Source organism: Osmerus eperlanus, chromosome 10 (genome assembly GCF_963692335.1).
Source record: "Osmerus eperlanus chromosome 10, fOsmEpe2.1, whole genome shotgun sequence".
Taxonomy (NCBI): Eukaryota; Metazoa; Chordata; class Actinopteri; order Osmeriformes; family Osmeridae; genus Osmerus; species Osmerus eperlanus.
In genome coordinates this window covers 2981502-3001219 of record NC_085027.1, presented here as the reverse complement: position 1 = coordinate 3001219, position 19718 = coordinate 2981502, and the positions used below count along the sequence as shown (strand labels likewise).

Genomic DNA, 19718 nt, shown 5'->3' with positions numbered 1-19718 from the left:
ACAACCCCCCTTTTCACAGCCACATCTTCTGAAAGTGCCCTGAACACATTGTGCCCTTCGGAAATTAAAGCAGAGTAAATATCACAGGCTCATGTTTCTTCACTACCCCTCACTTCTCCTTATTGATTTTCCCCTTTTGAAAAATACATTTGAAAAAGCCTCTAAGCAATCTGACACTGCTGTGGTCCCAGACACACACTGGTGGTGTGAGGCCTTCTGGGTATTCCACGGGATCCTTAGCAGCTCTGGTAAGCAGAGGGGTCAGAGGTCATTCTCACAGGCCAGTCCTGCAGCCTCAATCCCCTGCTGCCATCCAAATAAATCTCAACATGAAAGAAGGTACAACTGTTACCGCCGGTTACTAGTGTGCACAAAACAGGCTTGTACCTACAATCCAGCTCATGATTTACTCCTCCATGCCCTCCTTCCAGCCTTCCTTCCTCTACCTCCAAGCGTTATCTGTCAGTCCCCCTCCTCCTCATCTCTCCACTATCTTTTCTTCCTGGGCTCAGTCAAGATGGCCTTGGACTGTGAATGTTTACCCGAGCAACAAGAGCAACAGAAAGGCTCTACACTATTGTGTGCTTGTTATAAGGGTCAGGGTTTGGCGTAAATCATTAGGAAATCTGTGCTTGTTTCGTGTGCAGCAGGATAGCGTTATTATTTTCAGAACATATTTACTAGGAAATGCCACACTAACAAAAACATCTGCAGTGACGAGTGGAGCGAAAGCTTTCGTATGTACCTTTGTTTACCCCGTAAAGAGCGGGGTGTTGCAGATGTATTGACTGTGTTACCTACAGGTGGTAGATTAATATATCTGACTGAGTTTACATAAGGAGAAGAACAGCTTGAGTCTCTCTGTTCAATGTCATTATGATGTTTTGTGCATGACTGTGTCAGGTTTGCCTATTGACAAGTTCATGGCTGGAGGAGCAGAGATGGAACTAGGCCATCGATCACAGGTTGGAGGAGCAGGGATGGGACTCGGCCACATATCAAGGTGGAGCAGACCGCCACCCAACATACCTCAACAGTATTCCTCTTTCCCTCCAGGACAAACACAGGCTGGTTTCTTTACTCAGCAGTGCCTGGTACCCGTCCTGAACCATAAGTCACCATCACGCCTGACCTGTAGATGACAGGAGTGACGGCTTTAGGATGCCCTCACTTCCTGTGAGGGCTGAGGAGAGGGGAAGGGACTTCCTGTGAGGGCTGAGGAGAGGGGAAGGGACTTCCTGTGAGGGGTGAGGAGATGGGCAGGGGCTTGGGGCCAGTGAGAACGGAAGCATGGTGTGTAGCAGCAGAAGGGCCGCTCAACACTGATGTCTCTGTGTGACATGTGGATGTGCTCAGCGAACCAGGTCTCTCTCTCTGGGGGTGAATGGGGGTGTTAAGGGATGTTGCATGGAAACCCCATTGGGGGATGGAGGGGCGGAGGGATGGGTGGACGGGACTAATTTATGCCTTGGTATGCCAAAAACAGTCTCTGAGGACTCGTCCGGTTCCCTGCATGGTTGTCATGTGTGTGCCAGAGAAGGAAGGAGAGGAGGGAGGAATGCCACACAGTGGCTAGGAGAACATAACAGCTTTTATGGTTACTGGTTATTCATTCCCATCTGCCTTTGAATGCCTCTAATACTTCTGATTGACATTCTTACCTTAACCAGAGTACTGTAAAAATATATATAATAATATTGTGTATCTTCTGCTTGAAGCAGTTACAGGGTGTCAATAGAAAAGTCTTCTATCTTCCTCTAAATGGCCCTTCTGCTGAAGATTCATATCAAGGGGGTCAATGTCTAAGTTAGAGACTTTTAGCAGGCAGCAGTGTAAACCTGTCTGGTGTTCCACCCCAATAGCTTTGCTTCTTTTATGTAACCACGCCCTTCCTTTGATGCAACGAGAATTCAGCGGGCCACCTTTTGTCTGTTGGGGGGGGGGGGGGATGAATAAGGGGGGCTGGATGGAGAAAGGGTGAAGAGAGAGTGAGAGAAGAGGAGCAGGTAATAAGGAAATGCGGTGAGGGTAATGGGGTAGAGAGGATACTGGTAGAGGGTGAACTGTGTGTATGTGTGTGTGTGTGTGTGGGGGGGGGGGGCAGTGTGTATGTACTTGGTGTCATCTGACTTTCAGGCCGGCTTGCTGATCTTCTCTGATGTACAGTCCATGACATGGCCCAGCTCCTAATCAGGCAGCCAGGACGGCAGCCACAGGCCCAAGGGAGGGCAACACCCAGCAGCTGTCCCCCTCCACCTCCACCTCCTCCTCCTCTGCTTCTCCACTCCTCTCCTTCAGTCAGGTGGAATGAGGGGATTGGAGAGGAGTGGAAGTGGAACAGAAGGGTATCTGAGCAAAGCCGGAGATATTTGCATGCCTCCAAACGCTTCACAGCCTCCAATTAGCGTGGGGGCCCTAGCGGCTGCTAGCCTGAGCGCTGGCTGGGCTGGAGGTGGCATTCCTGGGCTGGAAGAGGATTAACGCCCCCCTCCTCTGGACGTTGTGCCAGCACCGAGTTCTGCTGAAGATGACCCATATGCCCCGCAGCCAGCAGGTCACACAACCGACCCCCTTAAATGTGCGTCTCTCTCTGATCGAGTTTATCGTCCTGACAGTGGATGTGTGTGTGTCTGCTCTGCGATGGTTTGAGCGCACACATTCAAAAAACATATACACACTTTGATCTTGCACTGCTTTGCAAGAGTCCAGTCTGTCCACCGCATGGCCGGAGGGACAAGCAATAACTCCGCCAGAGACAGGAACAACACAGTTCAGGAGCGGGGCCCTGAGGGGAGGAATCACCACACAAGGACCACAAGCGGCTTCTACATGGGGCGGTTACAGTGTCTTTGGCTGAGCAATCAATACTGTCATTGAAAAATGGCATTGCCACAAGACCTAGCAACACATTAGACACAGGTTAGAAAGGTTGTGTGTGTGTGTGTGTGTGTTTGTGTGTTGTCGGCCGAACTGAGACCAGCAAGAATAAAGTGTGTTATTGACAGTAAGGTATTGTGAATGCTCAGGGCTCTCACTAAACTAAATGGATTAAAATCCCACAAAATTGCAAGAAATGTAAAACTTGTAAACTAAATTAAATATGTAAAACAATCTAAGCTGTTTACCTCTTCAAAACGTTTATTTATTTAGCTACGCTGAAGGAATTTGTAACTTTAACTAGGCAAAAAAATAAAATAAAAATAGTTTATAGACATTCAGTGTACTACAATTATCATACATTTATTGCCCTTTGTACAAACGATTTTATTCGGTAAAAGCATCCGTCAAGTGTCACCTCTTTGGAGGCGCGGCAGCTGTCAATCCAAGCACTGCAAATTTCCTGTGCTTACTGATGAGTCTCAGGTGCATCCGTCACCTCTCGTCGCGATGAACTAGTGGCTCTAAAAGGTGACTGAGAGTGTGACAAGAGTGGTTCTGCTTTCATAGCCCCGTTGTAATACTTATAACTACCCAATATTAATGTAATTGTTGTCTCCGACCTAGCAAGCTTTTCCCGTATCTTCGTCCCAAAAAGTTGGGCGCATTTCATCAGCGTGACCTGATAGTGACGCTCGAGCTTGAAGTCACCGAGTTGTTCGATTCAGTCCCATGGACATGGAACCGGTGAGTAGGAAGCCGCAAGTTATCAAGCAAAAAGCCAAGTAAAGCGAATGTATTGGTGTTCAAATAGTAAAACACAGATGTATGAAACTTTTAGTAATTGTATATGAGAGCTGTTCAGAAAATGACATGGATAAGAGCGTCTGCTAAATGAAATGTAAATGAACAATTGACCAACTGTCTAAGTTTGACGTAACGTCAATGACACTGTGATGAGAGGGTCGTCATCTCTAGGCCTGTTTGAACCTATACATTACAAACATTGAGATTTCAGTGGATTTGATAATGGCATAGGATAGATATTAAAAATGGTAGGTCGTTTTCCCTAATTAGGATTAGGGTTAGCTAACCCTAGCTTGATTTTGGGTGCATGACCACTACACATCTACCAGGGATTGCTAACCTAACATCGAATGATTGAGTAATATAGTGTCGGTAGCCTATAATGTGTGGGTAATATAGGATGCAGTAGCAAGTTTGCTAATGACTTAATTCTTAATTTTTTATTGAATTCAACATAATCCTTAATGACCCTCTCTTAGACTTAATGCATTAAAGTTAATTGCTAACCTAGCTTTACCTTGACCTTGGATGCTAACTGTTAGAAGCAGCAGAGGATCAAATGGTTCATTAGATTGCATGGGAACAAAAATTAAAGCTACAATGGGTAACATTATCAAATAAATTCAAAAATGAGAAATGACGCCCCCAATTAAGTCTGAACCTTTGCCTTAGCAAAAGCTTGAGTACCTAGCTTGAGTCTGATTGACAGTGGTCAATATAATAAGCCTAGCTAGGCCAACCTAGCTCAGCTATTTTTAGGAGATGAAATAAAAAATACTTGAACAAACTATGTACCACCAGTACATTATTTGACTGTTTAATGGTATAATTGAAATGTAAAGACCGCAAAATAAATGTATGTAGATAGATTGCAGCCCCACACACATAGTGATTAGCTGCTACAGTGCGAAAGAAAAGATTTTGGGTCTTATATTTTTGCTAAATATTGTAGAAATAGCCTACAAAGAATAAGTTATGGGATTTAAATGTTTTAAGCTGTGAGTAAAATGTGTGAAATACTAAAAAGAAAGGGAAATTAAAATGACCACCACAACTCTAACTCTACCAATGCACAACCATCTATTACACCTGTTAGTACATCATACATCCTTAGTAGACTTTGGTTTGCGATGGTCATTTGAGTCCTTTCCTTTGTTGGAGGTAGAGAAACTGAGGAGCTTTACTTTTCTTCAAAAACATTTATGTGATTTAGTAACATCTCATCAAGGCCAGTTTAATCAACTTCAAAGTCCCAAAACATACTGTAGCAGAAGTTAAAGAAAATCTAACTTTTAAGCATCTTTAAATCGCTGGAAGAACAGTCGTGTTCCTAGTGGGAGCCAAGAACGTAAATATTCCAGCATGGTTGCAGGCATTAGTGGTGTCAGTGCGAGTGGTGGAACGAGGATGGGGAGGGGGTGTAGCAGATAGAACCGCACATCTGGCTTTGTGGGGGGGGTGGTGGGTGGGTGGGTGTAGCCCATGGCAGCCTCCCTCCCCGTACCAGTCTCTACAAGGGAGCTGTCCGTCTGTCGCCCCTTGAGTTATATCCCCTAATGTCAGGGGAAAGAAATGTGGAAACTGTGGCATAAACACCCAAATACCTGAAGAGTTTAGAGATTATGATTCAGTGTCTGGGGAGGATCGCTACCCCACACTCTCTCTCTCTCTCTCTCTCTCTCTCTCTCTCTCTCTCTCTCTCTCTCTCTCTCTCTCTCTCTCTCTCTCTCTCTCTCTCTCTCTCTCACACACACACACTCAGTGACACACACACACACACACACACATATACACACACACACACTCAGTGAACCAATCTCCAAAACCATGGGCTCCTGTTATCTTGCCAGTGACCTAAAGCTTTCATTTTTTTAGGCCAGTTTATTCTTTCTCCCTCCTACTCTTTCCTCAGTCTGTTCCAGGTAACCGTGCCTGTCAAAACATAATTTTATGTTTTTTTTATTTAGCAGACTTTTATCCAATGCGATGTACGGTACTGAGAGAATTAGAACCTGTGAACTCTTGATTTGCAGTCAAATGCTCTAACCACTGAGCTACACCCATCCACATCTTGTTTGCTGTATTATTAAAGCTTAGTTATGCTATTTGCGCTAAAGAGGGTGTGTTGCCTAGGCTACTGTATGTATGAGTAAGGGCTAGTTCTGTACTGTACTTCACAAAGTGTTCACTTCTCTTGGGATCTAAAGATCTGCTTAATACAATGTCAACAGTGAGCATTTATTGTTGTTTCTGCACATTGTTTTGCCTGTATCTGACAATATTTCAGACAATATTAAGCCTTTTTACAGTATGTGTGAACATGTTTTAGAGGATTGTGGTGTGTGCATCTCAGTGTGAGTATCAAAGACCTTTTTTTGAAAAGGGTGTTTCTTGGCCTTTTGTGTATCCGTGAAGGCTATCGCTGTGTGTGTGTGTGTGTGTTAGTTTGTGTGTGTGTGCTGAGGCCCACAGTACAGAGGGTTATACAGCTCTCCCAGCATCTGAAACATTAATGCAGAAACCAGATTAGCCATGCCATCGTAGGCCTTCTGCTCCAGCCTATTGATTTTCCTTCCGCTCATCCCTCCTTCAAAAGCCAGGAGGGGAGTCTCAGAAGAGCCAGAGCACCTCTCCTCCTCTCCCAGGCCTCTCCCTGCCCAAGCCTTCTCACCGATCCTGCACCGCTGATTTCTACTGAGACTTTGGAAGGGCTGTGCTTCTGACTATAACCCTAGGTGCTGCAGGAGAGGGCTGTAGGGGAGTATGCATGCACGCAGGCAGGCAGGCAGGCACACAGACAGGCAGGCAGGCGGACAGACAGACAGGCAGGCAGGCAGGCAGGCAGGCAGGCAGAGGAGCTGCCAGGCACACAGACAGGCAGGTGGACAGACAGCTGCAGTGATCATTGAGTGCAGGATCAGGCTAGTCTGTACTCAAGGCTATGAAAGGTGTTTGGGGGCTTGGTCAGCTCAGCGCTGAGTTACCTGACCTGAGGCGCTTTCACCTCAGGGACCCAGCCTCTCAGCTGAGGCCCACAACTTTCCACACTGCACACAGCTCCCCTCTCGCTGTTACAGCGCTTTTAATTTACATCAACTACAGTCCACAACAGGATGTGCATATAAAGGTGGCCGTTCTCATTGAACATGTGATGCCAGAACGTGGCATAAGTAGTTAAACACTCAGGATAGGGTTAGGTTAGTGGGTGTCCTTCCATTGCATACCCTAAATGACAGCAGTGATGTATGGCACTACTAGGAACCATGAGTTCCCAGGATCATAGCCACCCCCCCCCCCCTCCCCTCGTATAAGAACCCCAGCTGGCCACGGTCAATATAGCTAGAACTCCCCTGTTCTCCTCTCATGAATATCTAGATTGTCCATGTAGGCGGGTGTGAGAGGATATTATGCTATCTCAACATCATACAGCTGTGAAGAGCCCTTCATGGCTTTCAGTACCTCGTGGAACTGGAGCCACTTGTAACATTGTGTTGTCGTGTCTGAATGACAGTAACACTAAATGAAGTTTGGCTGTGAGATGAAAGTTAGCTTGTGTTTGTGTGCTCGCGAGGGCGCAGCTGTGCCTCCGTAGACAGGCCTAGTAAACCTGGCCTACGACCACATTGCACAAGACATAACCGCGGTTAAATAGGTTGTTGACATACATCATTGGCTGTGTGCAAACATCCAATTAGACCAATTACGCTCATCGCCTAGGTGACGGAGTCTAGACGAGGTGTGTTGGAGGAGGAGAGTTTTCTAATGGAGCCAGCAGACGTAGAGAAAAGAGAGGGTGTTGTCGGGTGGCCCACCGCAATAACAAGGACCTGGACTCCTGTGTGTGTTTGTGCCTGTGTGTGCTTTGGGTATACGCATGCGTGCGTGTGTGAACGGGCGTGTGTGTGTGTGTGTGTGTGGGGGGGACTAGTGTTTACAGCACAACCCCAGGGTACTATTCTCTCTCCTCTCATCTCCTCTCCCCTAGAGCAGTGGCAACACCCACACGGCAGAGTGGAAGGTGGGGAAAGGAAACTTGTCAGGGAGGAGTCTGTGGAGTTCGAGCCGCCGCAGAGAAAGATGAAGTATTATTTTCCCTGTTTGTTTGACTACCAACAGTCCAGCCTGTCAGTGCTGTGAGTGTCCAGTGTAGCAGCAGCTGTCTGCAGTATGAGGAGGTTTCTGTGTTGATCCCCAGGAGTGGTAGATAGCTGAACTCCCCCGGAGCACTGGCTACAACCCCAACCCCCCCCCCCCCCCCCCCCTGCCCTGGAACCCCCCACCCCCCCCACCGCTGGCCTAATCAATGGCACGTTAAGCTGGGTGGCTTTGATGTAAGGGGTTCCAGAGGAGGGGTGGGGGGGAGGGTGGAGGGGGGCAGTGACAGAGGGGTTGAGGGGTATTGATGATGTGAGGGGATGGGACACAAGGGAGGGAGGGGGGGTGGAGGGAAAGAGGGAAGGGGAGGGGTGAACGGGGTGGACGAGGAGCAAAGCCAGTCTGGATCTCATCACTGGAGTTGGGGCGAGGCTGATGGCATGCTTGATGGATCCTTCCAGGTCATGCTGAGACCCATCCTGCTCAGCTTCTCTACTCCTGGGAGGCGGTGTAGCAACACTGCCTTCATACTCCTTAAGATCAGAGGAACCGTGCTGAAGTATTTACATTTGTTGGACATTTGGATGTGGGATTTCTCCGCGAGGTGTACAGTAATGCATTTCATACACTATGATTCATTGGCGCGTACATTAGATGTTGGTGAAGAACCAGTCAGGAGAACTGATGGACAGAAGGCAGCAGTGGACACCTGAGGTCTACAGTCCAGAAGTAAAACAGCAGTGACAACTGTACTCTCTCTTTCTCTTTGTTCTATCTCTATCAGTTTTTTTTCTTCTTTTCTTTTCTTTCTCACTCTATTCCTGTCTTTTTTGTACTATCTCTCTGTCTCATTCCCCAAGCTCCCTGAAAAAGAGGAGGTTCATGTTCGAGAATATTATGTACTGTGTGTTTACTGTAACTCAGCAGGGCTTAAGTCTGAAGTGTACTGTGTGGGGGTGTGTGTGTGTGTGTGAGTGTACTGTGTGTGTGACAGTGTACTGTGTGTGTGTGTGAGTGTACTGTGTGTGTGTGTGTGAGTGTACTGTGTGGGGGGGTGTGTGTGAGTGTACTGTGTGTGTGTGAGAGTGTACTGTGTGTGTAGGTGTGTGTGTGTGAGTGTACTGTGTGTGTGAGAGTGTACTGTGTGTGTAGGTGTGTGTGTGTGAGTGTACTGTGTGTGTGAGAGTGTACTGTGTGTGTGTGTGTGTGTGTGTGTGTGTGTGTGTAAAGGGGGCCTGAGAACTTGGCAGTGTGTCAGTGGTGTGATCCAGAGTGAGGGGGAGACGGTATGAGTCTGCCGTGCGCTGGATCCCCTTACACAATCCCACAGCTTCCCTCCACTGTGGCAACACACCCACATCCCTGTCAGCTGCTGGACTGAAATGATCCTCCTGTGACAGACCCTCCCATCACACCGTGTGCTCTACACTATTTAGCATTCCTGAGATTTCTGTGTTGGTTCAAAAACCTTTTTTTTTTTATTCGTAAATGTGACGAATGGACGAAATGTTTATTTGTGGCATGGCAGCAGTAAACTCTGGTCAAAAATAAATAAATATCGTTATCAAAACCGTTTGTCAGTTGATAAGTATTTTAAGCAGAACACATCATGCAGGTGGGCGTTTAGTGCCCCCGCCCCTCAGTCATGTGTTACATCACCAGCTCCCTGAGATCTGGACTGTGTGGATGGGTATTGATTACATTTCAGCAGAATGACGGTGATAATGTAACAAAGGGTAATTTTCCACTGAAACATCACTTTGCTCCCAATCACACAGAGCATCAAGCCAGAATGCTCTTCTCCAGCCTGGCTCCGGCCTTATAGGATCAAATGACAATGTGGCACTTAGTGACTTAATGACATGTCTGCTGAAAGTGACTTTGACAAATGAGCCAACAACAGCTTTTAGAAGATAAACCACAGCACACAGAGATGATGGAGCAGACATATGCATTTCCGGATTAGAAAGAGAATAACGTCATTTGTCTGCTCTGAAAGGGTTAATGTAGTCAGGAGGGTTGGGGTTAGAGACACAGACAGACAGACAGACAGACAGACAGTGCCACATCAGCACTGTGTGTGTATGTGTGTGTCAGTGCGGGTGTGTACTTGCGAGTACTTGCTTCTTTTTTTAACCCGTGTGTGTGTGTGTGTGTCTGTGATTGCATGTGTGTACTTGCTTCTGTCTCTACCTGCGTGTGTGTGTGTGCGCGCGCTTGTGTTCCAAATGCTGATTGATGTAGCTCTGGCTTTGTCAGCCCTTTGGGTTAGGTGGAACAGGTGTGACTCTGCCACAGTGCTCCGCTCAGACAAGCCATATCACGGCACAATGAGGTCATTGTGTAACACGCACATTCCTGGACCGGGCCTCGGACTACAGGCTGTAGGTGGCCATCTGCGTGTGTGTGTGTGTGTGCCTCTCTCTGTGTGTGTGTGTGCCTCTCTCTGTGTATCTGTGTGTGTGTGTGTGTGTGTGTGTGTGCCTCTCTCTGTGTATCTGTGTGTGTGTATGTGTGTGTGTGTGTGCCTCTCTCTGTGTATCTGTGTGTGTGTATGTGTGTGTGTGTGTGCCTCTCTCTGTGTATCTGTGTGTGTGTATGTGTGTGTGTGTGTGCCTCTCTCTGTGTATCTGTGTGTGTGTGTATGTGTGTGTGTGTGTGCCTCTCTCTGTGTATCTGTGTGTGTGTGTGTGTGTGTGTGTGTGCCTCTCTCTGTGTATCTGTGTGTGTGTGTATGTGTGTGTGTGTGTGCCTCTCTCTGTGTATCTGTGTGTGTGTGTATGTGTGTGTGTGTGTGCCTCTCTCTGTGTATCTGTGTGTGTGTGTGTGTGTGTGTGTGTGCCTCTCTCTGTGTATCTGTGTGTGTGTGTGTGTGTGTGTGTGTGTGTGTGTGTGTGTGTGTGCCTCTCTCTGTGTATCTGTGTGTGTGTGTGTGCCTCTCTCTGTGTATCTGTGTGTGTGTGTCTCTTTGTGTGCCGTGCTCCAGGTGAGGGTTTTTCTAGGGAAGAGATTTACCTTGTGAAAGGGACGTGTGCTCCCCAGCTGTGTCCTGGCAGTCCCAGACCGCCTCCCACTCCTGGACCACACTGCTCCAGGGTTGCAACATCAGCAGCCTGTGTGTTCCATTCCGGTGTCCATTGCCTAATGATTTTCCTGTCGTCTCATAGCCTTGTCTACAACCATCTGGATGTTGTACGTGGAAATGAAATTGCTGTGTGACATGGATTGTCGAAGTCACAGTCAAAATGTTTATTTCCCATGAGGTCGTCATTTCGGACTCTGCTGCTGGTCCTGAACACCCACACCTCTGCCCGGAGCCTTAACCTTAACCCTGGACTAACTGTGACTGTCTGGATCTACGTTCAGTGTTTCACCCTTACTTTTCCTCTCACTGTTCAACTCTCAATCCCATTACTATATTCATGTATCTCTCTCTCCCTTTCCTCTAACTCTAAATTTCCCCTCTCTCTCTTTCCCCTCTGTCTTACCTCTCTCTCTCTTTCCCCCCGTCTCTGTGTCTTTCTCCGTCACAAAGTGTCTGTGGCCAGGACAGAAGTCTGATGCTGATCTGTGTGTGTGTGTGTGTTGAATAGATCTGTATTTGACAGAGCAGTGTGTGTTCTGTTACAGGGTTGGTGTCCCTTAGCTATTATACACTTTAACCAGCCTTAACTTGCTGTGTGGTGACATGTCTGTGCTGACTGAGAGGATCTGCGTGTGTGTGTGTGTGTGTGTGTGTGTGTGTGTGTGTGTATGGATCAGTGTGTGAGGCTCGAGGCTGACTGCTGGGCCATGCTTGAAAGACTTCTGGCATGTGCTGGTGCCTGCATTTTTCACCCTTGACTGGAAGCATATGCTGCAGCACAATCGAGCCAGTGTTAGGCAGTGTTAGGCAGTGTTAGACACTGTTAGCGTGAGGGACCCGGGCTGCTTCCTCCACATCTGGCAGTGCTTGGCCCTCCTTCCAGGTGAGTCATGTCTCTGGGGAGGGTGGCTCCGAGCCCTCCGAGCCTGGGCATCTGGAACTGTCTGGATCTGTCTCACACTCACATCTATCTCCACATGCTTTTCCAATTTCATCAGCCCCCCCCCCCCCCCCCCATCCACAACCCAACCACCCATGCCTCCTCTCTCCTGTTACCCCCTCCGTGCCCCCCCCACATCCACCCCTTCTGCCTCTGGTACCCCCACCTTCTCGCCTCACTCTCCTCACCCCTGGTGACGTGCTTACCCCAGCCGTGGGGGACGACAGTGTGTTAGTGTGTGTGTGTGTGTGTGTGTAGAGGGGAGGGGAAGGGAAGTGGATTCCCTCTGACCCTTAAACAGGAATGTCACGGGCAGGCTGGGTAATTATGTCCCCTAGCTGTTGGGGAGGTCTGTGCTGGTGTGTGTGTGTGTAAGAGAGAGAGAGTGGGTGTGCGTGTGTCAGAGCTGATTGATTGTGACACAAACAGATGTATGTTGGTGGAAACATGTCTGTGTCTGTGTGGAATCGGGCCTTTCTGATCATTAAAGATGAAAATAAACATCTTGCTGCGATTAACCATGTACGTCCCGGTGGAGATGTCACACGACACAAACACAGCAATCATTCTCTATGGGTTGTACAGATTCTGTTTTGCATAAACGTATCCTAGCTGTTTAGGTTCCTCCGATAATGTAATTTGCAGGGTAGTTGGCAACACTAGACTCAGTCGTGGAGTGCCACCACTAACAGGCTGTGTTGCAGTCTCTTTAATGACTGCTACATGGAAATCTTGAATGAATAATGGAAAATGTTTTTTTCTCCCCCCTAGTTTGTAAACAAACTTCTGTTTCATGGCTAAAGCCAGCCTGGACAGGGAACGCTCTCTCTCTCCTCTCTCTCTCTCTCTCTCTCTCTCTCTCTCTCTCTCTCTCTCTCTCTCTTTCTGAGGCTCTTTAGAAAGGAATGTCACTGGGGTCTCACATTTCACTAAAGAGGCAGAAAATGGAGAGAGAGAGAGAGAGAGAGAGAGAGAGAGAGATTGAGAGAAAGGAGAAAAAAACACGTTATCCCAGTTAATTTAGTCTGTGAGAATACAAGATAGCGTGTCGCTCTTGTTTTGTTTAAATATTGAAGAGCTTCAGCATGACGTGCAGCAGACTACCAGCCGGCAGTTACAGGATCATCTGGACGCCTAATGAAGTCAGCTCTTTGATTAGCTGAGTATCACACACACACAGTTTGCCTCCAGATGTAAGATGATTGGCAGAGGGTGTGTGTGTTTGCGTCCCTGGGGTAATTTTGACAGAGAACCCTCACACCCCCACCCCGTCCCCCCACCCTGGTGACCCTGTTATATTAGAGTCGCTCTGGCCACAGGGAACATGTGTGTGGGGCTGGGTACTGCTGGCTCTGAGGTTAGACAGGTACTGCAGACAGACAGGTACTGCTGGCTCGGAGGTTAGACAGGTACTGCAGACAGACAGGTACTGCTGGCTCGGAGGTTATATAGGTGCCGCAGACAGACAGGTAATACTGGCTCTGAGAGAAGACAGGTACTGCAGACAGACAGGTACTGCAGACAGACAGGTACTGCAGACAGACAGGTACCGCTGGCTCTGAGGGAAGACAGTTCTGCCATGGGTCCTCCACTCAGACAGGAAAACACAAATTACAGTAAATGAATGAGTCGAGTGCTGATGCTGTGCTTGAGACTATGACTCTGCTGGGTGACAGAGACCGTGTTTAGGCCTGAGATTTAACCCATTTGGAATAAGCTTGTTTCAGTGTTCTTGATGTCCTGAACCTGAACTGAAGCAAAACCATTTTGCACAACACTTCTCTCTGATGTTAAAGTGAACTTGGGTAAGCCCAGACCTGGTGGTGGAACGTTTGCTGCCTTCCCCGCTGTTTACACCCATCACCTTTTACAGTCGGGCTATAAATGTTCCTTCCAGTTCTCTGCAGGTCAAACCCTAACCCTTCTGCCTGTCAGCCTGGTGTTAGATGACCTCAGACAGCCATGGCTCTCCTCGTCGTTGCATGTGACAACTGGCACTTTTCCAAACACTCGTGTGTGTGTGTGTCCCTGCAAACGGGCCACCGTAGCGCGATCCCAGACGCTATATTGAGCCCTCCTTAAGCATCCATCAGCCAGCTCCTGCAAGCCCCGACACGGTGCTGACTCAGCCCCACCGCAACAGGAGCTCTGGGGTGTCACATGGGTGCCGCTCTCCCCACCTTCCGCCCAACACCCCTACAGCTATGTCATCACGGAAGAGAAAGACACGTCTGACATTTTCTAGAAAACGGAGGGAGGAGGAGGGACGCAGGGGGGGAAAAATCGATCCCAGATCCATCCAGGCTGAGGAGACAAACCCAGGGGTGAGAGGTCAAAGCACATTGTTCCAGAAAAAGTGTGGATTAGTGGAGTTCTTAAGAGACAGAATATGAAAGACGGGCAGAGAGGCAGCAGGTTGGGGAGAGGGCAGCAGAGGTGTGAAAGGCCAGGTGTGTGTAATTGTTGTGTTTCTGTCCAGGGCCAGATGGCTGGACACAGGATCCAACACTCACCCCTGAGACACAGATTGACGCTCAGCCACCAGAGAGAGTGTTCATGTTGGTCTTAATGACGGCTAAACACCAGCAAGTCACGCACAGACACACCGCAATCCCCAGGTCCTCTCCTTCTCCTCCGCCTTCTCACTTATTCCCCCTGTTCCTGCTCTCCTTCTCCTTCTTCCCCTGTGCCCCTGCTCCCAGAGCTGACCCCGGCCGTGGGGAGGTCAAGATACGTCACTGCGGCAAGGCCCTCTGGGTAACCAGCCTCCCGAGGACTCAGAGCCCAGCATACACATCCTGGGAGTTGGGGGCAGGTAGAGGAGGGATGCTGGTTCAGAGTATCTGGTTCAGAGTTTGTGTAAAACAGAAAATGTTCTTACTTCAAGTTTGACCTCATAATGTATTGAGGATAGTGTATGACAGTAGTGGTGTGTGCAGTGGAAAGGGTGTATGACTATTGGTGTGTATACGACGGCGTGTGACACTAGGGGTGTGCGTCGCCCCTGCTGCATCGCTAGTCCCCTGAGGACGTCCCCCTGCTTTGGTGTGATGTGATGACAAGAAGCCATACACTTATGAAAGGTGCTTTTCAAGGAATCAATTATTCCCTTTGTGAGCGGCAGTGTGACACGCAGTCTAACCATCCCGGTGGACGTGTAAGGCTGATTTAGATTTCACTGAGAGATCACATGGCCGTCAGATGTGGGGACCGACATGAATGTTGAGTGTGGAGCAGCATCAAAGCTTGGCTCTCTGAAGGACACGGACACTTGTCTCCGCTTCCCACCTCAGGAACCTGTTTTACTGAACCCTTACATCTGAACACTACTGAACCATCACATCTGAACACTAATGAACCCTCACATCTGAACACTACTGAACCCTCACATCTGAACACTACTGAACCATCACATCTGAACACTACTGAACCCTCACATCTGAACACTACTGAACCATCACATCTGAAGACTACTGAACCATCACATCTGAACACTACTGAACCATCACATCTGAACACTACTGAACCCTCACATCTGAACACTACTGAACCATCACATCTGAACACTACTGAACCCTCACATCTGAATACTACTAAACCCTCACATCTGAACACTACTGAACCCTCACATCTGAACACTACTGAACCATCACATCTGAAGACTACTGAACCATCACATCTGAACACTACTGAACCATCACATCTGAACACTACTGAACCATCACATCTGAACACTACTGAACCCTCACATCTGAACACTACTGAACCATCACATCTGAACACTACTGAACCCTCACATCTGAACACTACTGAACCCTCACATCTGAACACTACTGAAACCTCACATCTGAACACTACTGAACCATCACATCTGAACACTACTGAACCCTCACATCTGAACACTACTAAACCATCACATCTGAACACTACTGAACCCTCACATCTGAACACTACTGAACCCTCACATCTGAACACTACTGAACCATCACATCTGAACACTACTGAACCCTCACATCTGAACACTACTGAACCATCACATCTGAACACTACTGAACCCTCACATCTGAACACTACTGAACCCTCACATCTGAACACTACTGAACCCTCACATCTGAACACTACTGAACCATCACATCTGAACACTACTGAACCCTCACATCTGAACACTACTGAAACCTCACATCTGAACACTACTGAACCATCACATCTGAACAATAAACCATCACATCTGAACACTACTGAACCCTCACATCCGAACACTACTGAACCCTCACATCTGAACACTACTGAACCATCACATCTGAACACTACTGAACCCTCACATCTGAACACTACTGAACCCTCACATCTGAACACTACTGAACCATCACATCTGAACACTACTGAACCCTCACATCTGAACACTACTGAACCCTCACATCTGAACACTACTGAACCATCACATCTGAACACTACTGAACCCTCACATCTGAACACTACTGAACCCTCACATCTGAACACTACTAAACCATCACATCTGAACACTACTGAACCCTCACATCTGAACACTACTGAACCCTCACATCTGAACACTACTGAACCATCACATCTGAACACTACTGAACCCTCACATCTGAACACTACTGAACCCTCACATCTGAACACTACTGAACCCTCACATCTGAACACTAAACCCTCACATCTGAACACTACTGAACCATCACATCTGAACACTACTGAACCCTCACATCTGAACACTACTGAACCCTCACATCTGAACACTACTGAACCCTCACATCTGAACACTAAACCATCACATCTGAACACTACTGAACCCTCACATCTGAACACTACTGAACCCTCACATCTGAACACTACTGAACCATCACATCTGAACACTACTGAACCCTCACATCTGAACACTACTGAACCCTCACATCTAAACACTAAACCATCACATCTGAACACTACTGAACCCTCACATCTGAACACTAAACCATCACATCTGAACACTACTGAACCATCACATCTGAACACTGAACCCTCACATCTGAACACTACTGAACCCTCACATCTGAACACTAAACCATCACATCTGAACACTACTGAACCCTCACATCTGAACACTACTGAACCCTCACATCTGAACACTACTGAACCCTCACATCTGAACACTACTGAACCCTCACATCTGAACACTACTGAACCCTCACATCTGAACACTACTGAACCCTCACATCTGAACACTACTGAACCCTCACATCTGAACACTACTGAACCCTCACATCTGAACACTAAACCATCACATCTGAACACTACTGAACCCTCACATCTGAACACTACTAAACCATCACATCTGAACACTACTGAACCCTCACATCTGAACACTACTGAACCCTCACATCTGAACACTAAACCATCACATCTGAACACTACTGAACCCTCACATCTGAACACTAAACCATCACATCTGAACACTACTGAACCATCACATCTGAACACTGAACCCTCACATCTGAACACTACTGAACCCTCACATCTGAACACTAAACCATCACATCTGAACACTACTGAACCCTCACATCTGAACACTACTGAACCCTCACATCTGAACACTACTGAACCCTCACATCTGAACACTACTGAACCCTCACATCTGAACACTACTGAACCCTCACATCTGAACACTACTGAACCCTCACATCTGAACACTACTGAACCCTCACATCTGAACACTAAACCATCACATCTGAACACTACTGGACCCTCACATCTGAACACTACTAAACCATCACATCTGAACACTACTGAACCCTCACATCTGAACACTACTGAACCGTACTGCTACCCCTGCTATACCCTCATCCAGGGGGAGGTAGAGAATGAGAGAGAGCGAAGAAGGAAAGAAAGAAAGGCCACCAGAAAAGAAAAAAAGAAACTGCAGATGTGTGAGTCATCTTAGTCATGACTGGGGATAGTTTGTTGGAAAATGTTTACGTGTGTGTGTGTGTGGTTGGGTCACAGTCAGGTCATAGTTGAAGGCTTGTAGCCACAGCATTCACTCTTGTCCAGCTCTGAGTCAGTAAGCAGTCTTCTGCTCTGAGACATACCCAGCCTGTCTCTTCTGAACATATACTTTCATCGTTACAGCTTACATCACCCTTCCTTTATGTGTGTTAGAACAAGAATACCTTCTGATCGAAAGACTACTGTAGGCTTGGAGACACCCTGGCCACAACTCTTACATGCTAAAGACTTCAGTTGCTGCAAGGCATCTTTGCTTGATGTTTGTCGGATCTTATTGCATCGCGTCCTGTTGCTTACGTAGTCATGCCGATAAGTAAAGGTCGAGGTGGGGTCTGGCTGGTTGTTTCTTAGATGGTTGGGTATAAAAGGGAGTCTGGACTCTTGTCTCTCTCCTGGGCTTTCGTTCCTCTGGCCCTCCTCTACTGGGCTTGGCTGTGAGTTCTGTCTTCTCTCTTTCTCTCTCCCTTCTTAGTCTCTGAGTTACAATGATCAAGTAGATAAGACGGGGCCTTCATTCTATTGCATGTTTAACATGTCAGTATCTTGTCATTTAAGTTATTAGCCTAAATATCATCTTCATTGTACACCTTTCTTGCTCTAATGTAACCTATGTAGTAAAATAACCACAATTCCTGCATATGTGGTTAAACTGAATACTCCTTCCATCGATTCAAAAACCCGACACTACATCTCGACTTGAGAAAACCGTAAAAGGATCGTAATATCTCTACATCTATATAATATCTTAACAAATCCCAACCCTTATCCTAACCCCCCACACACAGCACAGCCCCATCCTGTAGTCAGCGTTGTTCAGGGGTTCGCGTTAGGCGTTCCAGCCGACCTGGCCTGTCTCCATGCCGACGGTGATTAGGGTTGGGATGGCTCACACCTGTGAGGAAGGAATCCAGGCTGGTTCCAGTTGGCTCCTATCACCAGCATCCCTGCCTCCCCCCCTCCCCCCTTCCCTCTTCCTCCTCCCCCTCCCCACACGCCCCCCATGCACACATACCCAGCATTCCTTTCAAATGAAATATTGTTGTTACACACTTCCTGGTTGTAACTGACTTCCTATTAGAACAGCACTCTGGCTAAAAATGTGTCTTCAAATTGACACCCTCTTCCCTCTCATCCCCATGATTTACTCTCTCCATACATTCTTCCCTTGACTGCTGTGACAGTTTAAAGAGCCTCAGTTAAAGTCAGAAGTGTGGTAGTTGATTAATATTATAGTTTTTGTGTATTAGTGACAGGGATAGTAATGGGAGCCCAATGTAGAGATCTAGAACAGACCAGCCCCGGCTTCTGTTATCCTCATTCCCCCAGTGTGTGTGTGTGTGTGTGTGTGTGTGAACATGCATTGGAACATGGGCCCTCTGTACCTCTCTGTAAATTCCCAGCTTAGTTTTGTCCCTTTCATGTCCTCCTGGGAGAACAAGGGAAAGGAAGGAGGGATGGACAGATTTGGAGGGAGGGGGGAGCGACTGAGGTAGGAAGGTAGTACTAAGAGCTGGCCCTGGTCCTGGGGGTCCTGCACAGCCAGTGAATGCTGCTCTGTCCCCCTGCTGAGAGATTCCAGAGGCTCCTCTCCCAGCCTCTCAGGGCTCCTGGGTCACTCGTTTGTCATCATGACCTCTGACCCCTGCAGGCCAGTGTGCCGGCAGGAATGTCGGGGATGTTTACCTTGGCTGAGACTGATGGTGTCCAGGTGGCTCCCTCCCTCTCTCTCCCTCTCTCCGTCCCTCTCCCTCCCTCTCTCTCCTCTCTCTCTCTCTCTCTCTCTCTCTCTCTCTCTCTCTCTCTCTCTCTCTCTCTCTCTCTCTCTCTCTCTCTCTCTCTCTCTCGCGCTCCCCCTCCCTCCGTCTCTCTCTTTCTTGTCTTACAGTCGTCTGTTGTCAGCCAACTCAG

The 19718-nt window shown here is 47.8% G+C and overlaps 1 protein-coding gene across 1 annotated transcript in view; it reads left to right on the top strand.

Annotated features, from left to right (window-relative positions):
* Positions 1–3402: 3402 nt before the first annotated feature.
* bnc1 (basonuclin zinc finger protein 1) overlaps positions 3403–19718 on the top strand; it is a 36344-nt gene continuing 20028 nt past the window's right edge. Inside the window, exon 1 of the mRNA XM_062471402.1 lies at positions 3403–3624. Within this exon, the coding sequence (XP_062327386.1) occupies positions 3610–3624 (15 nt within the window). The 5' untranslated portion in view covers positions 3403–3609. The remainder of the gene's footprint in view (positions 3625–19718) is intronic.